Genomic DNA, 22713 nt, shown 5'->3' with positions numbered 1-22713 from the left:
AGCATGCATCAATCTTAAGTGACCAATTGATCCTTTTGTGCGTTTTATGGTTCTATTAGTGCTCTTATATTTTCCTGTGTTAATAATTTAGGTATATCAGCCTAACTTATTGTTGTTTATTGTTCCTCTTTCCTCTGTGATTTTAATGTTAATGCCACCAATAGGCTCCAATATAGGCTCATATTTATCTTGTAGTGGAGGATGGTCAAATAAATTGGCTGAGTCTCTTGTCTTTACAATATTAGGGTTAAGAAGCTTGGTATATTGCATACAGCATAACTTTCATGTAGCCTTTCATTAATATTGCCACTTTTGTTCCCTGCCCTTTATTCAGTGCCCTATGGTTTATTTTTTATGTAGATACTTACTCAAAGGACAAGACAATACTTGACAGAGACTGTGATCAAGACTACTGAGAATGAAACTAAAACAAATACAGTTTATGAATGTACATCCTGTGGAAGACATTTTACCTGCCAGTTAACTCTGGAGATGACATAAGATGTGAACACATATATTAATAGGATCGAAGTACTTTGGTTTTACTGCACTTGAAATGCAGTAGATATGATACTGTGTTTTATCAAATCACCACACACCCTGGGTATGCGATTTTCCAACATATGAACGGATATGGAAGTTACACGAACACGTTATGAAGAGCTTTAAGATATTTTCAACAAATGTTTATTCATAATATCTTTTTCAGTTGTTGTTGATATTTTTTGGTGTAATTGTTTATTTTTCATTATCTGATGTCTACATGTAAATAAAAATCGGATGCACTTTTTTTTAACTTTATCACCAAACCAATATTTATTAGAAAATATAACTTTTCCATTATAGATCAAACGCATGATCAAACGTCATGACCTGTACTGTTCACGGGGGTGTGGTGCCCTCTGGTGGTCACGTGATGCTTCTGCAGGGATTTTCCGCCTTGGTAAAGTGGACGTGGCAGTGACGTCAGTGCCGGAAACGACCCGGATCGGAACTTTAACTCCTGGGTAGATTAGTTTTCACCAGAAACATCGAGAGCCCCCGGAATATCATGTAATGTTGATTCAAGTAAGTTTGAAACGATTGATTTGGGTCTTTTACATATCATTTTATCTCACTTGGTTGGTTTAGGTCGAATTTAATCAAGGTAAAAGAGGAGAGACCGATTGTAAAGCTTGGCTAGACTCCTGAAGCTAACGTTAGCCTGTGGTTAGCCGGTGAGGCCGTGATCAGCTGTGAGATGATCGGCCTTTACTCCCACAGAGAACCGCCACATAATCCCTGCTACGTAATGATATGTATATTTACCTCTCATGTGGTTTTATGTTCAAGCTTTAGGCACAATTGTTGTTTATTGTCCGTCTCTTAGTCGTGTTGTTTGGGGTTTCGTCGTTAGCTAACGGCACGAATAGCTTCACACAGTTAGCTAACCTCACATATTGTTTATTTATCAGTTAAATTTCAAACTGTCATCCTACAAGCTGTTTCATTCTGACACGTGTTTTTTCCCGTTACCGCAGACATGTGTTTACAAATGTGGATGAAGGATACCCCACCTTGGATGTGATTGTGTGCGTACATCGGGAGGTCTTCTCAGTTATCCATCACACAGAGCAGAGGTGGTCTCAGGTGGTTCTGCTACAGCCGGCTGCTGCGACCCTTTCCCGGCGGCAGGATGACGTGCCGTGACCGGACCCTCGAGTTCCAGTCTGCCTGTAAATCTCTCCAGGGTAGACCGGTATGTTGGCTCAAAACACCTGACATCATAACACAATAACAACATCTCTTATGTAACATTATTAATTTGCCTTAAAAATGGAACACAAAATGATGAACTTCATTTAAGTCTAGGACCCCTTACATTATAGAGAGTATACGTTGTACTCCCTCATATATTTCCCTTGGAATAATTTGACCTGGCCTATTTTACATATAGGCAAGATAAATCTCTGATAAATGTAGACCTTTATTTAAAGTATGTAGCACATTTTAAGACTTTAACTATTATAGGTTTCAAGGTTCATAGGTTTATTTATTGAACCATGAAACATTTAAATATAAAATATATATTCTAAGTGTATGAATCTAAAAAGTCCCACTGACCCCATTTTGATAATCACTAGGTAACAAATACATAAAATTTCACTCTGTGTTTCCCGGTACTTTTTTGGTTGTTGCGCAGATAGACTTTTACTTTTGGTTTTTGTTTCTTATTTTCCCCTTCTGAATTATTTCTCTCTGCTTCTGGTTCCACACCAGTTTGCTGCAGTCTGTTCGAATTAAGCAATTTGGGTCAGGTTAAACAGATGTTCTTGCTCCTTCAGAAACTAGGGGATTGTTGTAATCTCCAAGATAAGGGCAATCGGTTTTAAACAGTATATATTGCACGATTTGAAGCTGACACAACTTTAATTTTGTTGTGCTTGCAAAATGCCTTTGGCAGCACAGATATGTTTTGTTGAAATTGTCTCTCTGTGTACATTGTGTTCAGTTTTCTTTAGCAAATTATAACGGGATCCTTATCAAACGTGCGTAACCTGTTAAACAGCAGTATTGGTCAAATTGTTGTTTTCAGGTGTGTTTTTAAACTCCCATGTGTCACCATTGGTATCAGCCTCAGCAGTCTAGTCTCTGATGGACTATAATCAGAGGTGACCGGTGCTCACAGTGACACCAATAAAGGTTACATTTCTTGGTTATACTAAGAGCCCACAGTCTTATTTTCAAGCTTATTAAAAAAAGTATTAAAGGGAAGTGTCTGACAAGGAAGTAACGACTACGATGTTTAGTAGATACACTACATTTGTTTCAATGCTTTCCCTGTTGTTTGACCAATTCATTAGTCATACATTTATTTAGATATTTTCAGCCTCTTATTTTCAATGTATCTTCTTATCTCATACTCTCTACGTTCTTCCTCTCCTGGCAGAATGGAGTCCAGCCCAGTAAACCGGCTCTCAGCGCCCTCAGGCAGCGCAGTGACTTCACAGTTATGGCCAAGTAAGTTCCTCTTAATCTGTTTTTCCACTGCTCTTAAATGTTTGCTCAGTGTACTTGTACTTTAATGTTGGTTTTGGGTGTTGCATTATTTGTATGCACACACTAGTCTCCTCCTAGTACTTATTGCATGGTACTGTAAATGTGTCTTTATTGGTCTTAAAGCATCCTTAGAAACATAACTCCTTTATATTGTGTTTACTCTAAGTTTAATGGGAAGATTGATACGAAAATGTTTTCAATTGCATGTCTAGCCCAGCACAGACTGTTAGCAGGAGACAAAAAGCACAGAGATAAAGTGGATATCATCTTTTAGCTGTCATGAATGCAATCTAGCATATTTCACAAGGTATTGTTGTACTTATTTTACTATGTGCATGACAAAGAAAGCTTTGTGTTTGTGTGTTTCCTTGTAGGAGAATTGGAAAAGACTTGAGCAATACATTTGCCAAACTGGAAAAGCTCACCATTTGTAAGTTTTCCTTTACATTTTTTATTAGAATAATACAAAAATAATCTAACTTTCTTGTGTTTGTGTCTCAAAGTATCCAAAGTGCTGATTCTTCATGCTGTTGTTTTCATTTTCAGTGGCAAAAAGAAAATCTCTGTTTGACGACAAGGCAGTGGAGATCGAGGAGCTAACGTACATCATCAGACAAGTGAGTTGATTTGTTAGCAGCCCATGGAATGTGGTTTTGCAAACATACTGTGCATGGACTGTGAATGCAGTGGCTCTGTTTAATCCTGGGATATCTTGTAACATGTCCTCACTCCTGTGTGTTCAGGACATCAACAGTCTAAACAAACAGATAGCACAGCTGCAGGACTTGGTGAGATCCCGCGCTGCTCCGGGCAGCCGACACATCCAAACCCACTCTAAGACTATAGTGGTGTCTTTACAGGTACATCCAATAATGTTAAATTCATACTATATTGTATATTTGTTTTGAGTCCAAATGCATTATTCCATTTTAAAATTGTCATACATTTTGCTTTTCAGCCAGGGTTACCAACACTACAACAGATGTTTTAAATTAGAATTTTCACGTACCTCAAAAATGTTTAAGTTTAGAGATTGAATAGTCAATGTTGGGGAAAAAAACTTAAATGTGGGGTAGGTAAGTTTGAGAAACCGGCTCGAGATACACTTTTTGTTATATTCCATGGAATGCTCTTAACATCCCGATAGCAATGAATATCTTAAGTGCTTTGACAAAAAATCCATAAAAAACATTTCATCTGTGGAAGCCGTAGTACTGTAAAAAGCACGACCAATCATCTGAGCCGGCCCGGCTAAAATAACTGGATGGCCTACCTGCCTGTCAGCCTTCCATCTTTGCACAAACTTATCTCGTGCCCTCATTGGTCATGTGCGCGTTCGTGTGTGTTGGAGGAGGGGCTCTGTAAGGAAGTGGCAGATTTTTTCCGGTTGTGTATTTTCAAATTCTAGCGCACTTGAGCTGGTTTCTCCAAAATTACCTACCCCACCTTTAATTAATAACATATTAATCCAAATGATTAATGAGGCTTGTAAAAACATATCTTTTTAATTAATATAATCTTTATTATCAACAATTTCTTTATTATTATTGTCTATAATTTCTGACATGTCTCATAGATAATGGCATGAGCGAATGAATGTGAAATGATCTTTTACCCATTTTAAATGTACAAAGCTGCATTTATTTTAAAGTGTACTTTATCTTTTGTTGTCCACAGTCCAAACTGGCTTCAATGTCCAATGACTTCAAATCAGTCCTAGAAGTTAGAACAGAGGTGAGTTGTGAATGTCTTTAATTTCCAAATGCAGACAATATTTCTGAGTACAGTCGCAGGGCTCGACAGTAACGGTTGCCATCGGCAACCATTCAGAAAAAATATCAACCACTTCTTGGCCTTTGGTTGCCATCAGTGGCAACCACTTTTCAACATGAAGAAATAAGGACAGGAAACAGCAAAATGTGCGCCCCAAAAATAGATAAATGTTAATTATTTGTTGTATTAAGAGTGATATTTAATTATTGTTGTGACCAGTCGGAACCTGATACCTAAGTTGCACTTGCATTGGTGTGATTACGGAGCCAGAAAGCGATGCACGTTTACTCGCTTGCGCCGTGTGTTCGTTTTACAAAAAATGGCGAAGCAAATTAAGTTGTTTGACTGTGGGGTAAAAAGTTCGGCCAACCCGTCAACATCTCAAACGAATGTTCAAAGTGATTCAACTGATAAAGCGCAAGGTGAACTCGAACGAAATACAAAGAGGAAATGGGTAAAGTCTTGGGAGGCGAAATATATATGTACATTCTGCTACGTTGTGCATTCACTTCCGGTAAAAGTTCCTTCAAAATAAGAGTCCCGATCTTATTACTACCAAAATAAAAGTGCAAAACGAAACTTTACCATAGGAAAATATTGGCATACAAATATAATCACTTCTATAAAAAGGTAACACATTTTAAATATAGTTAGACATATTAAAGGTAATTTACAGCATTACTAATTAATATCTAATTCTTAACTGTGAATGGTTTTCATTTATTTAACATTAGAAATGTATTAGTTTGGCCAATCCAAGACTTCAATGCTGAAGGGCCAATGGATCTATGGTGGGGGTCAGCACAAAGGTCAAGGAAACCCACATTTGAAAGGAAGACAACGGATGACCAAGAAACTAGTGACTTGTTCAATTCCTTTGAGGGATCTGTGAAGAACATGACAACAGCTGCACTACTGGTATTTTGTATGCCAGCAATTGAGGGCGGACACGTTTACTACCAATTAAGTTTCAAATAATTGTGTTAATTACTTATTGTAAAGTAGTTGAACATTCTTTTGTGTCACATGTTCATTATTAAGTTGATGTTTAACTGTATAGTATCTTTTATTATTTAAAATATTAGGTGACTAATTATGGCAACCATATTTCCGTTTTGGCAACCAAAAGCTGATGCCTGGTTGCCAGCCTGGCAACAACTTTTCAAAGTTAGCGTTGAGCCCTGAGTCGTGTTTACCTCTGATCATTGCCCGTCTCCCTGCAGAACCTGAAGCAGCAGCGCAGCAGGAGAGAGCAGTTCTCCCAGCCCCCCACGTCCTCTTCTCCTCTGATGGCCAACAACTTCAGTGAGTCCATTCTCAGCATCACACTACCACTATGAGTTTACAAGGATCATTCTGGGGTAGCTTTATAAGGGCTTGTTCACTCTGTACTGACTACTATTAGCGGGTAAAAGGGAACTGTTATCCTGTCAAACCACTCTGTTTTCATTCCGTTTCACTCTAACTGGTGTAACTTTAACACGCATCACAAATTAAATCCCATTCATCTGACCTCCCCCAAAACTTGATAAATCAATTATTAACTGAATAATTTCCTTCTGTTTATCTTTCCATCTAACATGACTGTTGTGCCGGTCGTTCCTAGAAGCGTCATAGAGTGAACACACCTTTATGAAGTATTTGTTTTGGCTTTGAGGCAATATTGGACCTTTCTGGCTGCTGCTCAGTTTACCGTTTTGCTAAACAGTTTTCTAAACATATTCCTCCAGAGAGCTCAGATGCTTCCTGTTATTTACACTGCCACTCAAATGTTTAGGAACAGCCTATGTTTCAGCATCTTTGGTAAAACCTCAAACATTCTGCTCACTGTTGATATCTTACAAAAAATACAAAGTTGTATTTCAATTAAAAACCTTATTAAATCAATTTAATTGATGTAAAAAAATTGAATCAAACACCAGTTTGATTATAATGGCTTTAACTAGGCCCCTGTATCACACTACATGTAATATAACCATCTTACCTTTATTGATTGACCTTTCTTTAATACAAATTATACCATTATGTCTAAAGGTACTTGAAAATAAAGGTTTACCATTTTTGAAGTCTAAACTAGGAGACTGTTACATTTAATTAAATAACACAAATAATGTGTTGATTTCAAGGTTTCTGTATTTGAGTTTCTATTTATGAATTTGTGTTTATTCACAATGAGCAACTTGGTTGAACTAAGTCAGAAATTCCATAGACGTACAGAAACAGTTTGACTGGCAGTGTATTTCTCGCACAGCTGTTATGATAGGGACCTGCTCCATGTGAATGATTATTACTGTATTTGGTCATCTATAATGCAAAAATTACAAAATATTTTAGGGAGCCGCAAAAAAGGGGCCCAGGAGCCGCATGCAGCTCGCGATCCGCGCAATGGTTACCAGGGCAATACAACCTCAAATTTAAAAGGTATTTCCCTGGAACGTCTGACTCTCCCAGCGGGTATAACTAGTACTCTATGTGCCCGCTGTTCTTTTTGTTTTCCTCCCTCTACCATTGAGGATATTTGTCTGATCATTTTGAAAATGTGTTTGTGTTTTTCTCTTTGTCTCCCCTCAGAGAGCTCGGTCCTGATGCAGGATGAGTCCAGGAGTTTGGGGGACGTAGCCATCGATATGGACTCTCAGAGCAATCCCTTGCAGCTCCAGCTTATTGATGAGCAGGTAGACCGTCGCTGTATATTTGTCAAACTTGGCTTTCTCATTTGCTAGCACAAAAGCTGTGTGTTTGTTAAATAGTAGATTTTGTAAATGTAATGAAATGCTTGCTCTAATGAGGCCCTCACTTGTTTATTACAGGACTCGTACATCCAGAGCCGTTCCGACACCATGCAGAACATCGAGAGCACCATCGTGGAGCTGGGCTCTATATTCCAGCAGCTGGCTCACATGGTCAAGGAGCAAGAGGAGACCATCCAGAGGTAAGAGGCAGCAGGAACTGGAGGGAGAAACGTGGAAACATGCTAGTTTGCTCGTTGTGAATTGCATAACAAGAAGATATCACTCCCATGTCAGTGGGTTGGATATGAAGATCAAGTCAGGTACATTTAGATTAGCACAAAGACTGGAGAGCAGGGGGAAATGGCTAGCTTTACTCTATCCAAGGCTTAAAGAAATCTACCTCACAGCCTCTCTGATACTCATTAGTCAACACTTTTCTCTTCGAAATTTGTAAAAGGAAGATCGGTAGAAATATTTACAAGTCGCCATATATCCATATATCCTTAATATATCAAGGATTAAGAAACTAATGTCGCAACAGGATTTAGAAAAACTTGTCCATGCTTTTATCTTCAGTAGTAGTAGTAGTAGGGCTGACTAAAAAATATCTATCAGAAAGCTGCAGCTGATTCAGAACGCTGCTGCTCGAGTCCTCACTGACACTAGAAAAGTGGATCACATCACTCCGGTTCTGAGATCATTACACTGGCTTCCAGTCTGCCAAAGAATTGATTTTAAAATACTATTGCTAGTTTTTAAATCACTAAATGGCTTAGGACCGAGGTATATAGACGACCTCCTCCATCACTATGAAGCATCCAGGAGTCTCAGGTCCTCTGGGTCGGGTCTGCTCTCTGTTCCGAGAATAACCACTAAACATGGAAAAGCAGCTTTCAGTTATTATGCCCCAACAATCTGGAACAAACTGCCGGAATCGTGCACGTCCGCCGAAACACTTCCTATTTTTAAATCCCGACTAAAAACATATCTATTTGCCACTGCTTTTAATTGAGCTGCCCACACTCACACTGCAGTATGCCTTTTTAGTCATTTATTCTGTACCTGCTGTGTTTATTTATTTAATTTATTTCATTACCTTTGCTTATTATGCCTGTTTTTAAATGCCTTTTTAATAATGTATTTATGCTGTATTTGTTCTTAAATGTCTTTTGCTTTTAATCTGTAAAGCACTTTGAAAGTGCTATATAAATCAAATTGCCTTGCCTTACCATTTCAAAAGAACTTACCTGTACTAGAACATCCCAACTCCAGTACAAAAAACAACTGAAACTGGGATACACTTCTGTCTTTAGCTGGCAAGCAACTGGTGTTTTCCTTAACATTTTAAAACTATATTATACACTACTTTTTGATAAACAAGCAATACTAATTGGGGAAACTGGTCGTAAGAAGTCAAATGCGGAAAATTGTAAAATTAATTAATAAATAAAAATGCAGAATTTGGTGGGCCTTTGGATCAGTTAACATGCTTTTTTAAAAACTTTATGTACTAAAATATAAAGAAACATTAAGTTGCATTCTTAATTGTCCTGTAATCTTCTTATTGCATTTGTTTTAAAAATCCCTTTCTCGTGCTTCTCTCTCAGGATTGACGCTAACGTTGAAGACACCCAGCTGAACGTGGACGGCGCTCACACGGAGATCCTCAAATACTTCCAGTCAGTCTCCTCCAACCGCTGGCTGATGATCAAGATCTTTCTCGTCCTCGTCGTCTTCTTCATCATATTTGTCGTCTTCTTCGCTTAAAGTAAAGAAGAGGGAACAGCACATCGAATGAGTGGAAGTGAAGCTGAAGCTGGACTCGAGCATTTGAAGGACAGACTTCTTTATTAAAGTGACACTTACTAGGCTTGGGAGCTGCTCAGATTATAATAAAACTTTTCCATTAACACAAAGACTTTCTGGTTGTTCCCAAGCCACAGACTCTGGATCTTAACGTTTGACGATCCAGTGAAGAATGAAGATGTCGAACTCTGTCCAAATTAAAGATTAAATCATCTAAAACCCCCACTTTGTATAGAGAGAGTGAGAGAGAGCAGGAAACTGCTCGTTAATGTACTATGACCAATTATTCATAAACATTTAATCAAAATGGCTATAATTTAATGGTTTGATTCTGCAAACTGTCTTTAATTTTCTTGCTGACCCGAAATGTCATTTATTATTATGATTAGTGTTATTTCAAAGCCAAACAACTGAACTGGAGTTTATCATCAGATCATTTTGTTTCTTAGTTGGCCTACTTTGCATGATAGTGTCCCTTGTTTATCAGCTATTCTTTACTTTAGGATATTTTCTATTCTCTTATGCTTTCAAAGTTTATTTGCCAAAAGGGTACTCGTATAGAAATGTGACTCAATACGAAGACGCTCGCTGCGGTCCAGCATTTCGTGTCCTGAAAGCACAAGAGACAGCTGAAGGGGGCCAGTTTAATTTGGATACGAAATAAAAAGTTATATAACGGCACTGTTTTTAAAGGAACGGTTTGGTTGAAAAAGTGTAATCCTCTTACATTCAGTGCTGCTGAAGTCAGCATGAGACGAGTACAGTATCTGTAGGATCCAGGTTTGACATCAGTGCTTATGAAGGGGAAAGTCTGGGTGTGCAGGTCCACTCATAAAGTGACTCAATCAGCCAGATCCCTTGAAGTGTCTGGTTGGATGTCACCGTTGATGTTCCTTTCCCTCTTAATCTATCCCAATGCTATTTAAATGACCACAGCTTTTTCAAAAGAAGAAAACATTGTTCTCATTTTCCCCTGTCTGTTTCTCTTTTTTAGCCAAATGCCTTGACTTCTATGTATAAAGTGCAAATAGTGATAATGATGTATTGATAAAGAAGTGCATATTAATAAAAATGATAATGGGGTTTGGCATCATGGCTGAGATGTTCTTGGGATAAGAGGATTAGTCACCAGTGGTATAATTAGCCATGCTGGGAGGCTAAGACTAGCCAACCGATCTAAGCAGGTGCAGCTTTCTGTAACATATTCAACACAACTACACTAGATGTACACAATGTATTTATATTTATTTACAGACATGTTTAGGCTTTCCCACTACAATTTCCATTTCACTTTTGTAGGAAAAGCTTCAGGGCTTCTATTTAACATATACATGGGGGAATAACAAAGTCACATTAAGTCTGAAATGTAAATTTAAAACAGAGCAGACATCTTTCTTGGAACACACCTCAGAGAAGTTAGGAGAACATTACATATCTATATTTACAAATATACATTCACAAAATTAAAAAGATGACAGATGATATGCGGTTTTTCCTTTGCTTGATTATACCATGAGATCTCCCAAACACACATGTGGTTGTTGCAGCAAAACAAGGATACAAACTAAAAGCAGATAAGTACAGAAAGTAACATGAATAAATAAGAATTACAAAACATTGAAACTTAACAGGAGCATTTATAGACAAAGAGCCACTGTGACTTCTGTCCTAACCTGACTTCTCTCTTCTACTACAGAACACAGATATGCTCTTGGTTGCACAACATGTATTTAAAGTTCATTGGGTGTGTATTAGTCATCAGGAGCTCCTGCAGCAGTTGTTTGTATAAAAGGATACTTGAAGCATGAAAAGGTTAGCAAAGCAACATATTTAACTCAACAAACCACCATGCAGCACATTTGAGCTTTTTGTATTTTGTATTCATGGTCCCCAGACTATGTATCTTAATGACTTTTATGATCCTCTGAGATTTCCTGTATTCCCAACAGAAGGTTCGGTGAGATCACATGTTCCCCAAATTGTAATCTCTTTTATTAGAATTTTCATTGAGTGCTTTACAATGTCAAATACTTTGGTATGTTTATGTTAAACCATTAATACCCATCAGCCCCAACTGTACTTTGGGTTTTGTGCTAATTAGCAAATGTTAGCACACTAATCTAAGATGGTAAACATGGTCAATATTATCCCTGCTTAACATCAGCTTGTTACTGACATTAGCATTGAACTTAAATCAACAATGTGTGCTACACTGTAAACATTTACCAGCATTTCACAACATTTAACAGTATTATTTTACAGTGACATATTGCAATCAAGGCCCCCTGTAATATCCCAACAAATACATGTAAAAAGGACTGTATCCTTGGATTTCACAGCATTCAACTATTATTTCCCAATAAAATACTGCAATCAAAATCCTCTGTAATCAAATGGTGTAATATCAAAACAACATTGTAAACATTGCCAGGATTTCACAGCATTTAAGAGTATCATATTACAGAGAAATATTGTAATCAAAAGCCCCTGCAATATCACAACAAAATATCTATAAAACTACAGTAAAATTGGATTTGACATTATTTAACTATTATTTCACAGTAAAGCACTGTCTACTCAAAATCATCTGTAATAGCACAACCCATTACTGTACAATTTGAATTGTGCAGCATTGCACATGTGCAGAATAGACTATTCTAACCGGCGTGTGTCCTGCAGCCACTTCTCAAACCGTCTGGAAGATTTGAACTGAGACATTCCCTATTTCATTGGACTCACGGGTGAGATGCTTTTTGTGCATTTTTTCTTGCTGTATGTGGATGACGTGATTAGTCACGTCATCCAATAGTATTTAACAGGAAACCATTGTATGAGCTTCCTCCAGGAAGTACCGGAGCTGGGGATTACAGTTATGCACGTCTATCATTGTAAATTGACAGTAAATTGCTCGCAACTATTTTGCATTACTTTCACAACATTGTAAATTCACAGTAAATTACTGGCACTCTTTTGCATTACTTTCACAGTACACATTGTAAATTCACAGTAAATTACTGGCAAATCCTGCATTGCTTTCACAATATAAATGTAAAAGTACAGGCCCTTGTTGTAATGCATGTACAACAAAATGATGTAATTTCCCAGTAACTGTAATATCACAGTAATTCCTTAGTCATTAAAGCTGTGAAGTTACAGTATACAGTTTTACCTTTACAACAATGCATTGTAATATCATGGATGTGAAATTACAATACATTGCTGTGAACCTTACTGTGAAAAGTCAAGCAAAAAAATTGCCAGCTAATTATTGTAAATTCACGGTGAATATCTTTACAGTGTGTACAGCTGAATACAGCCAGCCATAGCCACTGTGCACATTCTCTCCCCCGACTCCCTCACCCCTGTGCACTCTGCTCCAGAGGGCTGATCTCTGGCATGCTCCTGCTCCTTCCCTTTATCGCCCTGGCCTTGATGGCCTCTTCCTCCGCATCTTCATCTTCATCTTCATCTTCTTCCTCCTCCTCCTGGTACCAATCCACCTGCTGCTGCAGATTCCCCCTGGAGCCTCGCATGCCGCTGCCCTTGAAAAGCTGCCCTTTGGTGAACTTGCTGCAGAAAGTGTCAAAAGAAAGGCTCTTGCTGCGCTGCTGCTTGCGGAAGACAGCGCTCTGAGTCTGCACGTCTTCAGCTCCGTTCACTTGGTCCATGAACTCGTGTAGCACTGAGCGAAACAGCCGGGGAACCTCTGGAACGTCAGGCTCGATCTGAGATACCAGCTGCCTGAACCTGCAGGAATATAACAAAACATAGGGTACGTTATAGGCTATGATCATTCTAAGTGGGGAAGTGCCATCGCCATTAGGGGGGATTGAAGTCTTTTTACAGGGGTCCAAATCCCTCGCTACGCCCATGGTAACATATGAACTCTGATTACACCAAAGTGTCCTGGAAAGTGGATTATGTAAAGCCAGTCAGTGTCAATTATTGAATACTTAAATTGACCTGCTAATCCTTTTATCTTCAGAAACAACAGTTTGAGATCTCTAGTCAGGAAGTCCTCTCTGAGAGATGCAGCATATTATCTAAGTTATAGAAGTTAAGGGTGTTATGAGGATTGGATTAACAGCAGCTCTTCTTCTGTTTCCTCTATTCTATGTTCCTGCTTGTATTACAAGCTTTCCGTCTTCTCTGTCACATTTACTTTTTCAATGTCTCTCTGCGTTTCCCACCTGATGATCAGAGGGCCACACTCTGCAGGGGGGATCTTGGCACAGAGGTCCTGCAGCTCCAGCAGGTTGCCGGGCGTCAGCTCGTAGGGCTGCGGAGTCGGGGGAGAGGCCAGCCAGCTGTAGTTGGCGGTGGAGGAGGAGCTGCGACGCCGACCCTCTGTCAGACGCTCCAGACGGATGCGCTCAGTGCGCTTCACCATGGCCCCCAACTCCAACATCAGAGTGTTGGTCACCAACTCCTCAGAGCTGCGCTGACCGGGCACTTTGGGCTCAGAGAAGAAAACTGCAGACCAAGGAAACATCTGGGAAAGAAGGGCAGAGTCGACACACACACACACACACACACACACACACACACACACACACACACACACACACACACACACACACACACACACACACACACACACACACACACACACACACACACACACACTCAGTCTTTTTCCTTGTTGAATTTCACCCATTAAAGCATATTAACCCTTAGATGCATAAATGGGTATTTTTTGACCCGGAGAGGTGGTTTTCTTGAAGTATCTTTGTAATTAATTTTTTTTTATCATTTCATATTCCAGCTATATCATGCCATTCAAATTTTTAATTTACATTTGATACATTTTAAGAAATTGTAGTTTTGTTATTACTACCCAAGCTTCCATAAGTGGGTCAAAAATGACCTGCATGCATTTTCTATGGTATCCTGGGAACCTTTGATTCTTATCACCTGTGGCTGTCAGGAATACATTCACTGTAGACCACAAGTGACACCTCTCAGGAAGATTATTTTACACAGCCAGATCTGATACCTGTCAGTATAATAATAATAATAATAATAATAATATTAATAATAATAATAATAACAATAATAATAATAATAATAACAATAATAATAATAATACATGATATACTTAAAATGTTTTGGCTCTATGAAACCTGATGTACTTCATCAAGTTTGTATCTTCTTGGTCGAATGCACTTATTGTAAGTCGCTTTGGATAAAAGCTAAATGCAATGTAATGTAATATTTGTATAGGGCTTTTCAAGGACTCAAAATCGCTTTACAATAAGGGAAGGTTAGGATGGGGGGTATAGGACTATCAAACTTGATCAACCGGCATGGATTGATGGAGGTGTATGAGTAGACAAGAGGAGAAGAGATGAGTTTTGAAAAGGGACTGGAATACTGTGAGGGTTTCAGAATAACGGAGATATTTGCATCAATATGTTCAACACGGTTTTTTTCAAAATGTAAAAAAAATGTCTAAAATTATAAATAGTGAAAAATTAAATATTAAATATTTCCAGTGTCAACCAATATATAATACTAAATATTATACAATGATTTGTCTTAACCAAAATGACAAAAATGGCATAAAAACACATATTATTCTAATATGGGTCCTTTTTGACCCACTTATGGAAGAAGCGTGTATGGGTCCAGTCACTCGTGCATCGAAGGGTTAACTTGAATTGAAGAAGCAAAAGATGCGAAACTTGAATGCCATTCAATATTCTGTAAATATTTAGCGAATTTCAGTTTCCATTCTCAGACAGCAACACAGAACACTGATAACGCCAGATAAACAGGCCGAACATGACTCACAATAATGACAGTAGCAAACTAGTCATGTCTGATCAATATGTTTTCTAAACATTAATCTTATCACTACTTATTCTCTTGCTCTAAATGCTCTAATAGTAGTTTGATTATCGACTCATCTTACCGTTGACTGGGTTTACAACACTGCAGTGTGTGTTTTCATTCAGAAATCCCCCTGTTTGTTTTCAGCCTTATTAGCAGCAGGCCTCTCTGGGATGGTGACATTAAATAAAGATTTAAACTCCTCAGACTCCTTTCGGACGGCCCACAGTTTATCCTCTGCAGACAGGGCTCCTACTCCGGAGTGTGGACTGTGTCTGTGAGTTTGGGATTGAGAATACATATAATCCTGTATTAATAAAGACAGAGAGGAGCTTACATCACATGTTCACTCACCTGGGAGAGTAGTGTATGTCTGACACGATTCAGGTTGGGTGTTTACATAATAGCATGGGATTGTTGGCTATTTACAGCTATAAACAAAAGCTGTAATGAGGTACCATGTTATGGGATTGGGAAAACAATAGTTTTCTTTCAGATAAAGTATTCCCCATGTTTACATGTTCATATGTTTATATATTTATACATGTGTGTTGGATAGACATCTGTTTGTGACACTATTAACTTTTATTTTATTGGTACCTTTTGTTTTTGTGTTTTTAGTTTTTATATTACTTTTAATTTTGTATATTGATTTATTTTTGGGAATATTCGTCAGTAAAGTCATTGGAAATGTCTCCTAAGTAAATAAATAAAAAAGCATTGACCAGCATATTTTCTAGTTTCAGACTGAACCCTGCCATTACATCCAGCACAGATCTGAAAATCTTTTCCCAGTTCACAAACAAAATTATCCTTCAGACACACCGGTAATTATCAGACTGTTGTTATAGTGTAACCACCCAAGTTATCGCTCAAGTTTAACTCAATACGTGTAAGTTGTTTGTCCCATGGCTAGCATTTTTTATATAAGGTCAGTGCAGTCAGTTCCTGGGTTTCCACATCACTCAGCACTGAGCCACCAAATCCCAGATTACTTTCAAATCCACAGCCTACCTGGAAGAATGAGTGACTATAATAACCATTATAATCTAATTACAGTTGCCTTTGGTCTGTATACAGTGGATGCTGCTGTAACTAAACAGAAACGGTGTTAATCTACCAGTTTTTAATAATATATTGAATGTTTTTGATTATTTTGCCCTCCAGTAGCTACAAACACCAGGAATGAAAACATGATATAGGCTTAAATGATTATTCGTTTTGTGGTCTTCCGAAATCTAACCAAAACATTACACCAGAAGGTTACAACATGCAGAAGCGCTGAGCCTACAAAACGTCTTTGCATATGCACTCAAATGTAATCCACTTTAGATTTATAGAAGTTGTTTCATCATGCTACAAAATAGCAAGCAAGATATTTTTTAACAGACACTTTAATGAAAGAGTATCTGGTTAATGGGAAACATAGGCTGGTTAACATAGACTACTGCTATTTTATATTATTTACTGTGTGTATTATATCCCACATAGGCTACATTAGTTCAGCCCCAATGCATTTTCAAAATGCCCAAGATGTAACTCAGATACTGGGCATCTCACATATTTTAAAAGATTAAGCATTCTATTCTTTGTTGTTGTTCTTTTTATAACTTCATCCCAGAAGGAGGCGACATTGACCTGCAACCAGAGTTTTAGGAAGAATATTTATCTGACCTGTCTATTTTACCTTTACAGGCCTACATCTGTCCATGGGCTTTACTGGATAACAATAAAACCCATAGATTCAACTTGAAAGTAATTGCCTTCTGGATCATTTATACACAAATTAAAAGACCAGAGGAGACGTGTGATATGAACGGCAGATTTGTGGTGATGTCACTAGAGGTCATCAGAGGTGCACGCAGCCGCCGCGAGGACATCTCCCAAAACATTCCCCTTCTACGTCACAATCCCCGCCCCGCCTCGTGCCACAACGACTTTTGTCAGCTGCACGAGACGCGCGGCGTCTTGCCTCAGATATGAAAACTGTCAGTTAACGTCAGTTGGAAGCTTCGTCAGTTGGTAGCACCGGTTCCGTTCGGTGCGACCGTTGACCCTTTGAGTAGTAGAGCAGGACCGGAGGCTGTGGGGGCTCACCAGCGGTACCAGAGCCCGGCTCCGGGTGAGACTACCCGGCGACTGGCGCTCTTTGTATCTCTAAACTGCGGGGTAAGTAGCTTTAGTGCGGGGTTAGCTTGTAGCATGAGTGCTAGGTGGGTTGTCAGTCACTGTCCGCTGATGAGCCGAGCTCTAACAGCGGATGGAAACGTCCTTCTCAACCGGTCATGGTGACGGTTCTGGATAATCCACGAACATGTTACATTGAAATTCAGCTTTTTGTTTGTTATGAAGGTTGTCAGCTCTCACTTGTTCTGTTTGAACCTCGTGATCAGTCCAGCACAGGCCAGGGTCCAGCTGCTGGATCTAATCCAAACCTGCTCTTATTTATCTGTGTACTTCGGTAAAGTAGAAGTACCAGAGTATAGGAATACTCTGTTACAAGTAAAAGTCCTGCATTCAAGGGTTACTCAAGTAAAAGTAGAAAAGCATTGGCATCAAAATATACTTAAAGTAGTAGTAGTACCTACCAAAAGTACTCATTATGCAGATTGGCTCATTTCAGAATAATATATCATATGTTTTGATTAGAATGATTGATGCATTAATGTGTTTATCACAGCTGGTAAAGGTTCAGCTAATTTTAATTAATTTGTATAGTGCAGGTTCATATATCTGTTCAAGTTCAGGATATTATTATTTTAGCTGTCAACAAGATCTTTTACTTGTGTGGTTCTTGGAAGGAAAATATAATGTTTAACTTTGCTGGATTTAAGTACCTATATGCCTATTATCTCTAAGCTTTAATTATTGAATACACCTCTCTTTTTTAAAGATAATTTAGAAATGTAGCATTTTTATTTTAAAAGGGACAGTGACTACATGGCTTGCCATACCAGTACATTGTATTTGTTCGATCACAAGATAGAGACAGGTGCGGGATCCCCTGCCTGTCTCTATCTTGGTAAGTCATTGGACTGTGAAAACACTAATGACATTACAGGAAATAATTCGGGGACTTAACCATTCTGTCCCTTAAAAAGTCACTGATGCTTTTATTTGATCAATTATGTGAATTAGACTCAAGGTGAAAATATACATTTGATTACATTGTCTTTATTGTCTACAATTTCTATAATGTATTGCTGAAGCCAAAGTTCAGAAAAAATGTAAAACACTCTGGCACCATTTTTACATATCAGGATTTTCTGCTTTTCTATTTGTTAAATCTTTGTAAATTCCTCTTGAACTTCCTGGACAAACTTTTCTGAGAACAATCAGGTTTTAAAATAAGGTGTGAATTTGACTAAAACATTTGTCCTAATTTGACTAAAACATCTGTCCTTTCAGTTTAGTATTTCTGCCACTCTCATTTTCAGACACAAGTAAACACACTGAGAAAATCTGACCGAAGTTATAGTGCTAATAGCCTTGAGGCTGGAGTACATGTCAAAACTCGGTTCAGCACGAATCAGGCTTTTCTTCATTCCAACACTCATTTCTTAATGTTTACCTTACTGTATGAACTCATTTAAGTGCTAGTGAAACATGGTTTGCAGCTTTATGTGCAGGATATAATCGTTTGTATCCACGCATATAGCTGTTGCAGAAGTTATAGAGAGAATGGATTTATTTTCAACTTGCAACATTGCAGGCGGTCTGTGGAAAACACTGAGTCACAGCTGCCCAGCGGTGACAACAAGCGTCTCCCTGTGGGACCAAAGCCTTAGCAACATAACATTCTTTGGACAAGACTCACAGCGAGAGGCACAGATGATTGAAACATGTTTAGATACATGTGGCGTGGATTGGATCCTCTGTCACAACACAAATTGACTTAGATCTCCCTACACCTTACTTTAACAGGCCTGTACTTCCTCTTTGTTGCAGGCTGTGCAGTAGTTTCTTCACTCCAGCTGTCGACTCCTATGGCTCCAGGTACTGCCTGACTTTTGATCTGTCAAGCAGGAACAGGACAGGTCAGCATGTTCTTATGAATTCATACATTTGCACCCAAATTGCCTTCAGGATTGAAAATAAATGTTCTTATGCATGAAAAACAATACAACTAACTAGGGCTGCTCGATTATGGCAAAAATCATAATCTCGATTATTTGGGTCAATAATTGATATCACGATTATTAAAAACGATTATCCATTTACTTTGAAAACATCAATTTATTGAAAAAAATATATGTTAACAGTATGTTTTTAACAGTTGATTACCCTGAACTTTAAGTATAATTCAACTGAAAAACCAATAAATAAAATAATTTTTAAAAATCGTTTTATTTAGATTATGTTGTTTTCATAATCTTTGCAAGCAAAAATCGTAATTGCGATTTAAAATACGATTTCATTGAGCAGCCCTACAACTAACCCAAAAAATTTGATGTTTTATGCTGATGGTTATTGTCCCACCCTGTCAGGTCCAGACAGAGAGATGAGCTGGGCGGAGGAGGACTGGACCGTGGGGCTGTCGGGACGGGTTCTGCTGAAGGTGAAGGAGCTGCAGGTCAATCAGGAGCGACTGTACAGAGAGAGCAAACAGAAACAGCTTCAACTGGACAACATCCATACAAGCGTCGAAAAACAGACATCGAAGGTACAAGCAGCCATGTGGCAGCTTTGTTTTTCAACATTACTAACCTCAACCTTGTTGCCACATTCACATCGTTACACGAGCAAGCTTTACTGACCTTTAAAGTGTAGAGAGTCTCTGTAATGTGCACTTCAAATAAACTAAAGTTGAAGTATAATCCTGTCAAACATTGCCACAGTCAATCGTATCTGACAGGATTTGTTATTTCAGTTTTGTTAGTATAATCCTAAAATATTTACCTTTCCTTATCCGCCTTCTCTTCCTCTCCCCTACCAAGTATGAGGAGGTACGTGGGGAGCTGGTCTGTACGCAGAGAGAGCTCCAGAGCGTCAGCAAGGAGGCCAAGGCGGCAGTGAGCAGCAGTGAGCGCCTCACACAGGAGCTTCACACCAAGCAGGCCCAAGTGTGCTCTCTGGAGGGCCAGGCAGACGCCGCTCGCACACTCAACAACAAACTCACCCAGGAAGTCAAAAGGTTAGCAATAATGTGCCATTGGGATTTTTTCAATTATTTTTCTGGTACTTTTTCTAAATATGAGTTTGCTAGATGCATTTGATGGAAGCATAACATTTCATATGGAGCTAATAGATTAGAACAGGGGTCGGCAACCTTTTTTATATGAAGTGCCATTAAAAAAAAAAATGTTATCAGCGTGCCAACGATCGAGAATTATCAACGGGGGGGGGGGGGGGGGGGGTTGAGGAGCTTGACGCTCGTGAACTATCAGCAGCAGGGCGGGGGGAGCCCCGCTGCGGGGAAGCAGTGTGTGGACCTGTCAGCGCAACTTACTTGATGCCAAATTTAACAAACACATTCAAATAATTGGTTTAAACGGCATAATAATAAGGACGATCGTCCGTTCTGCGATTCTCCAGAACACATGTTATGATATTAGGGTCACGCAGAGTGAGATGAGATCGCTGTCCCTTTAAGAGAGAGAGAGAGGGGCGTGGCTTGTGCATGTGTGTTTGTGGATGGTACAGCGACAGTGAGGGAACGTGTGTATGTTTCTGGAAGTGAAACGCGAAAGCAGAAAAACAGAGGTCTGTGATGTATTTTGTGAAACAGAAGAGCAGCTAAATAAATGTAACGGCCTCCCAAGAAGAGCTCGCCTCTCTCCAGTCATTTAATCTAAAGTGGGTTATTGAACCTGAAGCTTGTTGCTTCTGCCCTCCTCGACTACGGTCTGGGAGCCGACAGGAAAGTTCAACACACAGATGGCCAGTCCGCCCCTTTGTAGCATATTATTTCGATGAGAGATGAGCAGATCGCCACTGGGCTTTCAACTAAATACACAGCCACGCAAAAAAGTGCGGCATTTGTACAGCTCCTTATGGGTACTGCAATTTGTGAAGTGCTTTCCTCCGTGGTGAAACGATCAGCACTGCAGCACGGAGGAAAGTCACCTGGAGATAAAGAGGGCGGGGCTGCGTTGCGTGCATGGCTTCCTTCTGCAGGTAACGGGGAGACGCGCTCTGTTGGCGGTCTCGTTCAGGATCCGAAAATACAATTTAAATATTTTTGCACACTTACTCCTAGTGTGCCACTGGTTACGGTGCCGGGTGCCAATGCTGGCACGCGTACCAGGGGTTGCCGACCCCTGGATTAGAAGATACATCCTTTATCCATTTCATCAGGCCATTCGCTCTTTGTGATATCTTTGTTTCCCTCGACCTCACTAAACGTTTACCATCTGTTTCTTTCTCATCTCTCTCTCTCTCTCTCTCTCTCTCTCTCTCTCTCTCTCTCTCTCTCTCTCTCTCTCTCTGACAGGTTGGAGGTAGAGCTGGAGAAGCTGCAGAACAGCAGCCGATTGGCCGACACCACTCTGTTTTCTACACCCTGCTGGAACACAGCCTCGCCATGGGAAAGCAATGGTACAGTCCTACAGTACAGTCACGTCATGGCTCCTGGGTTTATTCTCCCTTTTCATTTATATAAAGTGTGGAAAATAAAAAAAACAAGGGCTCCCATGTGAGCAGAGAGGTTATAAATAAACTCTCTCAGCTCATGTCCTTTAACAACCCCTTCACTCTCTGAGGACTGTTACTCTTTCTTTTCTTGTCAGTAAACCCTTCTGCTGTTTCAGTTCAGCTTTGAGTTTTGCTTTAGGTACCAATCCATTCATTTATGCTTTGTTGTTGCCCTGTAGGGAGCAGAAAGGAGGAGAGGTCAGGGCACAAAGATGAAGGACAGAGCCGGGCGCTTCACAGCCGAGTAAGTAGCATCACATTTTTCTGCTGATTTATGCGTAGTGTTTTCACTTTGGTTAACTCATTCAATTAATGACCAAGGATTTATCATCTATCAAAACGTTGTTTCTTTGTTTCTTTGTATGACTGAAGATATTAACCTTCAAACAATTCACAAATAATAATGATACAAATGATACACTTTTATAAAGCACTGATCAAAGCAAAGTAAAAAGTGATTCAAACTGAAAATATGGAAATCAAATACATGATGAGATGCATGAAGGGGAGACATTAAGATACAGGACACAAGAAATGAAAAAACAATGAATTAAACTGGTAACTCCAACAGAATCTGTGTTTCCTGATGCGAGTATGCTTTAAGAAGAAATGTATAAGCAGACCCTGACTCAGACAGCCTTATTCTTTTGTTCCTCTTTATTGTAAATAGTATAATTCTTAACAAAGTGATTTCCTAACAGTTGTGCAGCTTGAGTATTTTTGGGATTTACTACAGTTTTGGATTTGGTGCAGTAGTTAAAGATGGGGTAGGTAAGTTTGAGAAACCGGCTCGAGATACACTTTTTGTTATATTCCATGGAATGCTCTTAACATCCCGATAGCAATGAATATCTTAAGTGCTTTGACAAAAAATCCATAAAAAACATTTCATCTGTGG

At 39.1% G+C, this 22713-nt stretch overlaps 3 protein-coding genes across 7 annotated transcripts in view; 2 read left to right on the top strand and 1 right to left on the bottom strand.

Annotated features, from left to right (window-relative positions):
* The first annotated feature begins 925 nt into the window (after positions 1–925).
* Positions 926–10433, top strand: stx5a (syntaxin 5A). 2 transcript variants are annotated; one of them, XM_079670574.1, is made up of 12 exons: positions 926–1068; positions 1521–1738; positions 2930–3000; positions 3414–3469; positions 3586–3656; positions 3783–3899; positions 4717–4773; positions 6036–6117; positions 7147–7233; positions 7384–7487; positions 7623–7744; positions 9152–10433. In XM_079670574.1, exons 2-12 carry the CDS (start codon positions 1676–1678, stop codon positions 9309–9311), a joined length of 990 nt encoding a protein of 329 aa, XP_079526700.1. In that variant the 5' UTR covers positions 926–1068; positions 1521–1675; the 3' UTR covers positions 9312–10433. The 2 variants fall into 2 exon arrangements, with proteins under 2 accessions (XP_079526700.1, XP_079526701.1); XM_079670575.1 differs by lacking the exon at positions 7147–7233.
* LOC307032533 (protein RD3) lies at positions 10302–19140 on the bottom strand. 3 transcript variants are annotated; one of them, XM_079670578.1, is made up of 3 exons: positions 19099–19140; positions 13541–13842; positions 10302–13097 (listed from the first exon to the last, which is right to left on the bottom strand). In XM_079670578.1, the coding sequence occupies exons 2-3, from the start codon at positions 13840–13842 to the stop codon at positions 12707–12709; spliced, it is 693 nt and encodes a 230-aa protein (XP_079526704.1). In that variant the 5' UTR covers positions 19099–19140; the 3' UTR covers positions 10302–12706. The 3 variants fall into 3 exon arrangements, with proteins under 3 accessions (XP_079526704.1, XP_079526703.1, XP_079526702.1); XM_079670577.1 differs by lacking the exon at positions 19099–19140 and adding an exon at positions 15265–16903; XM_079670576.1 differs by lacking the exon at positions 19099–19140 and having other exon boundaries at positions 13541–14375.
* Positions 17157–22713, top strand: part of LOC307032531 (uncharacterized protein) — a 26751-nt gene continuing 21194 nt past the window's right edge. The window contains exons 1-6 of one of the 2 annotated variants that reach the window (XM_079670573.1): positions 17157–17351; positions 19131–19219; positions 19670–19845; positions 20120–20316; positions 21616–21719; positions 21995–22059. In XM_079670573.1, the coding sequence (XP_079526699.1) occupies positions 19684–19845; positions 20120–20316; positions 21616–21719; positions 21995–22059 (528 nt within the window). In that variant the 5' untranslated portion in view covers positions 17157–17351; positions 19131–19219; positions 19670–19683. The remainder of the gene's footprint in view (positions 17352–19130; positions 19220–19669; positions 19846–20119; positions 20317–21615; positions 21720–21994; positions 22060–22713) is intronic. The other variant, XM_079670572.1, reaches the window with a different exon arrangement.

The sequence above is a fragment of the Notothenia rossii genome, assembly GCF_949606895.1.
Source record: "Notothenia rossii genome assembly, chromosome: 3".
Lineage (NCBI taxonomy): Eukaryota > Metazoa > Chordata > Actinopteri > Perciformes > Nototheniidae > Notothenia > Notothenia rossii.
This window is presented reverse-complemented; position numbering and strand designations above follow the sequence as displayed.

Bases quoted from the DNA above. Each gene is read 5' to 3' on its own strand.
- stx5a (XM_079670574.1), top strand. From the start codon at position 1,676: ATGACGTGCCGTGACCGGACCCTCGAGTTCCAGTCTGCCTGTAAATCT. The intron at 4,774-6,035 runs GTGAGTTGTGAA...GTCTCCCTGCAG, and splicing joins TCCTAGAAGTTAGAACAGAG to AACCTGAAGCAGCAGCGCAG. The intron at 7,488-7,622 runs GTAGACCGTCGC...TGTTTATTACAG, and splicing joins TCCAGCTTATTGATGAGCAG to GACTCGTACATCCAGAGCCG.
- LOC307032533 (XM_079670576.1), bottom strand. From the start codon at position 14,007: ATGGGTGAAATTCAACAAGGAAAAAGACTGAGTGTGTGTGTGTGTGTG. The intron at 13,098-13,540 runs GTGGGAAACGCA...ATATTCCTGCAG, and splicing joins TGTGGCCCTCTGATCATCAG to GTTCAGGCAGCTGGTATCTC.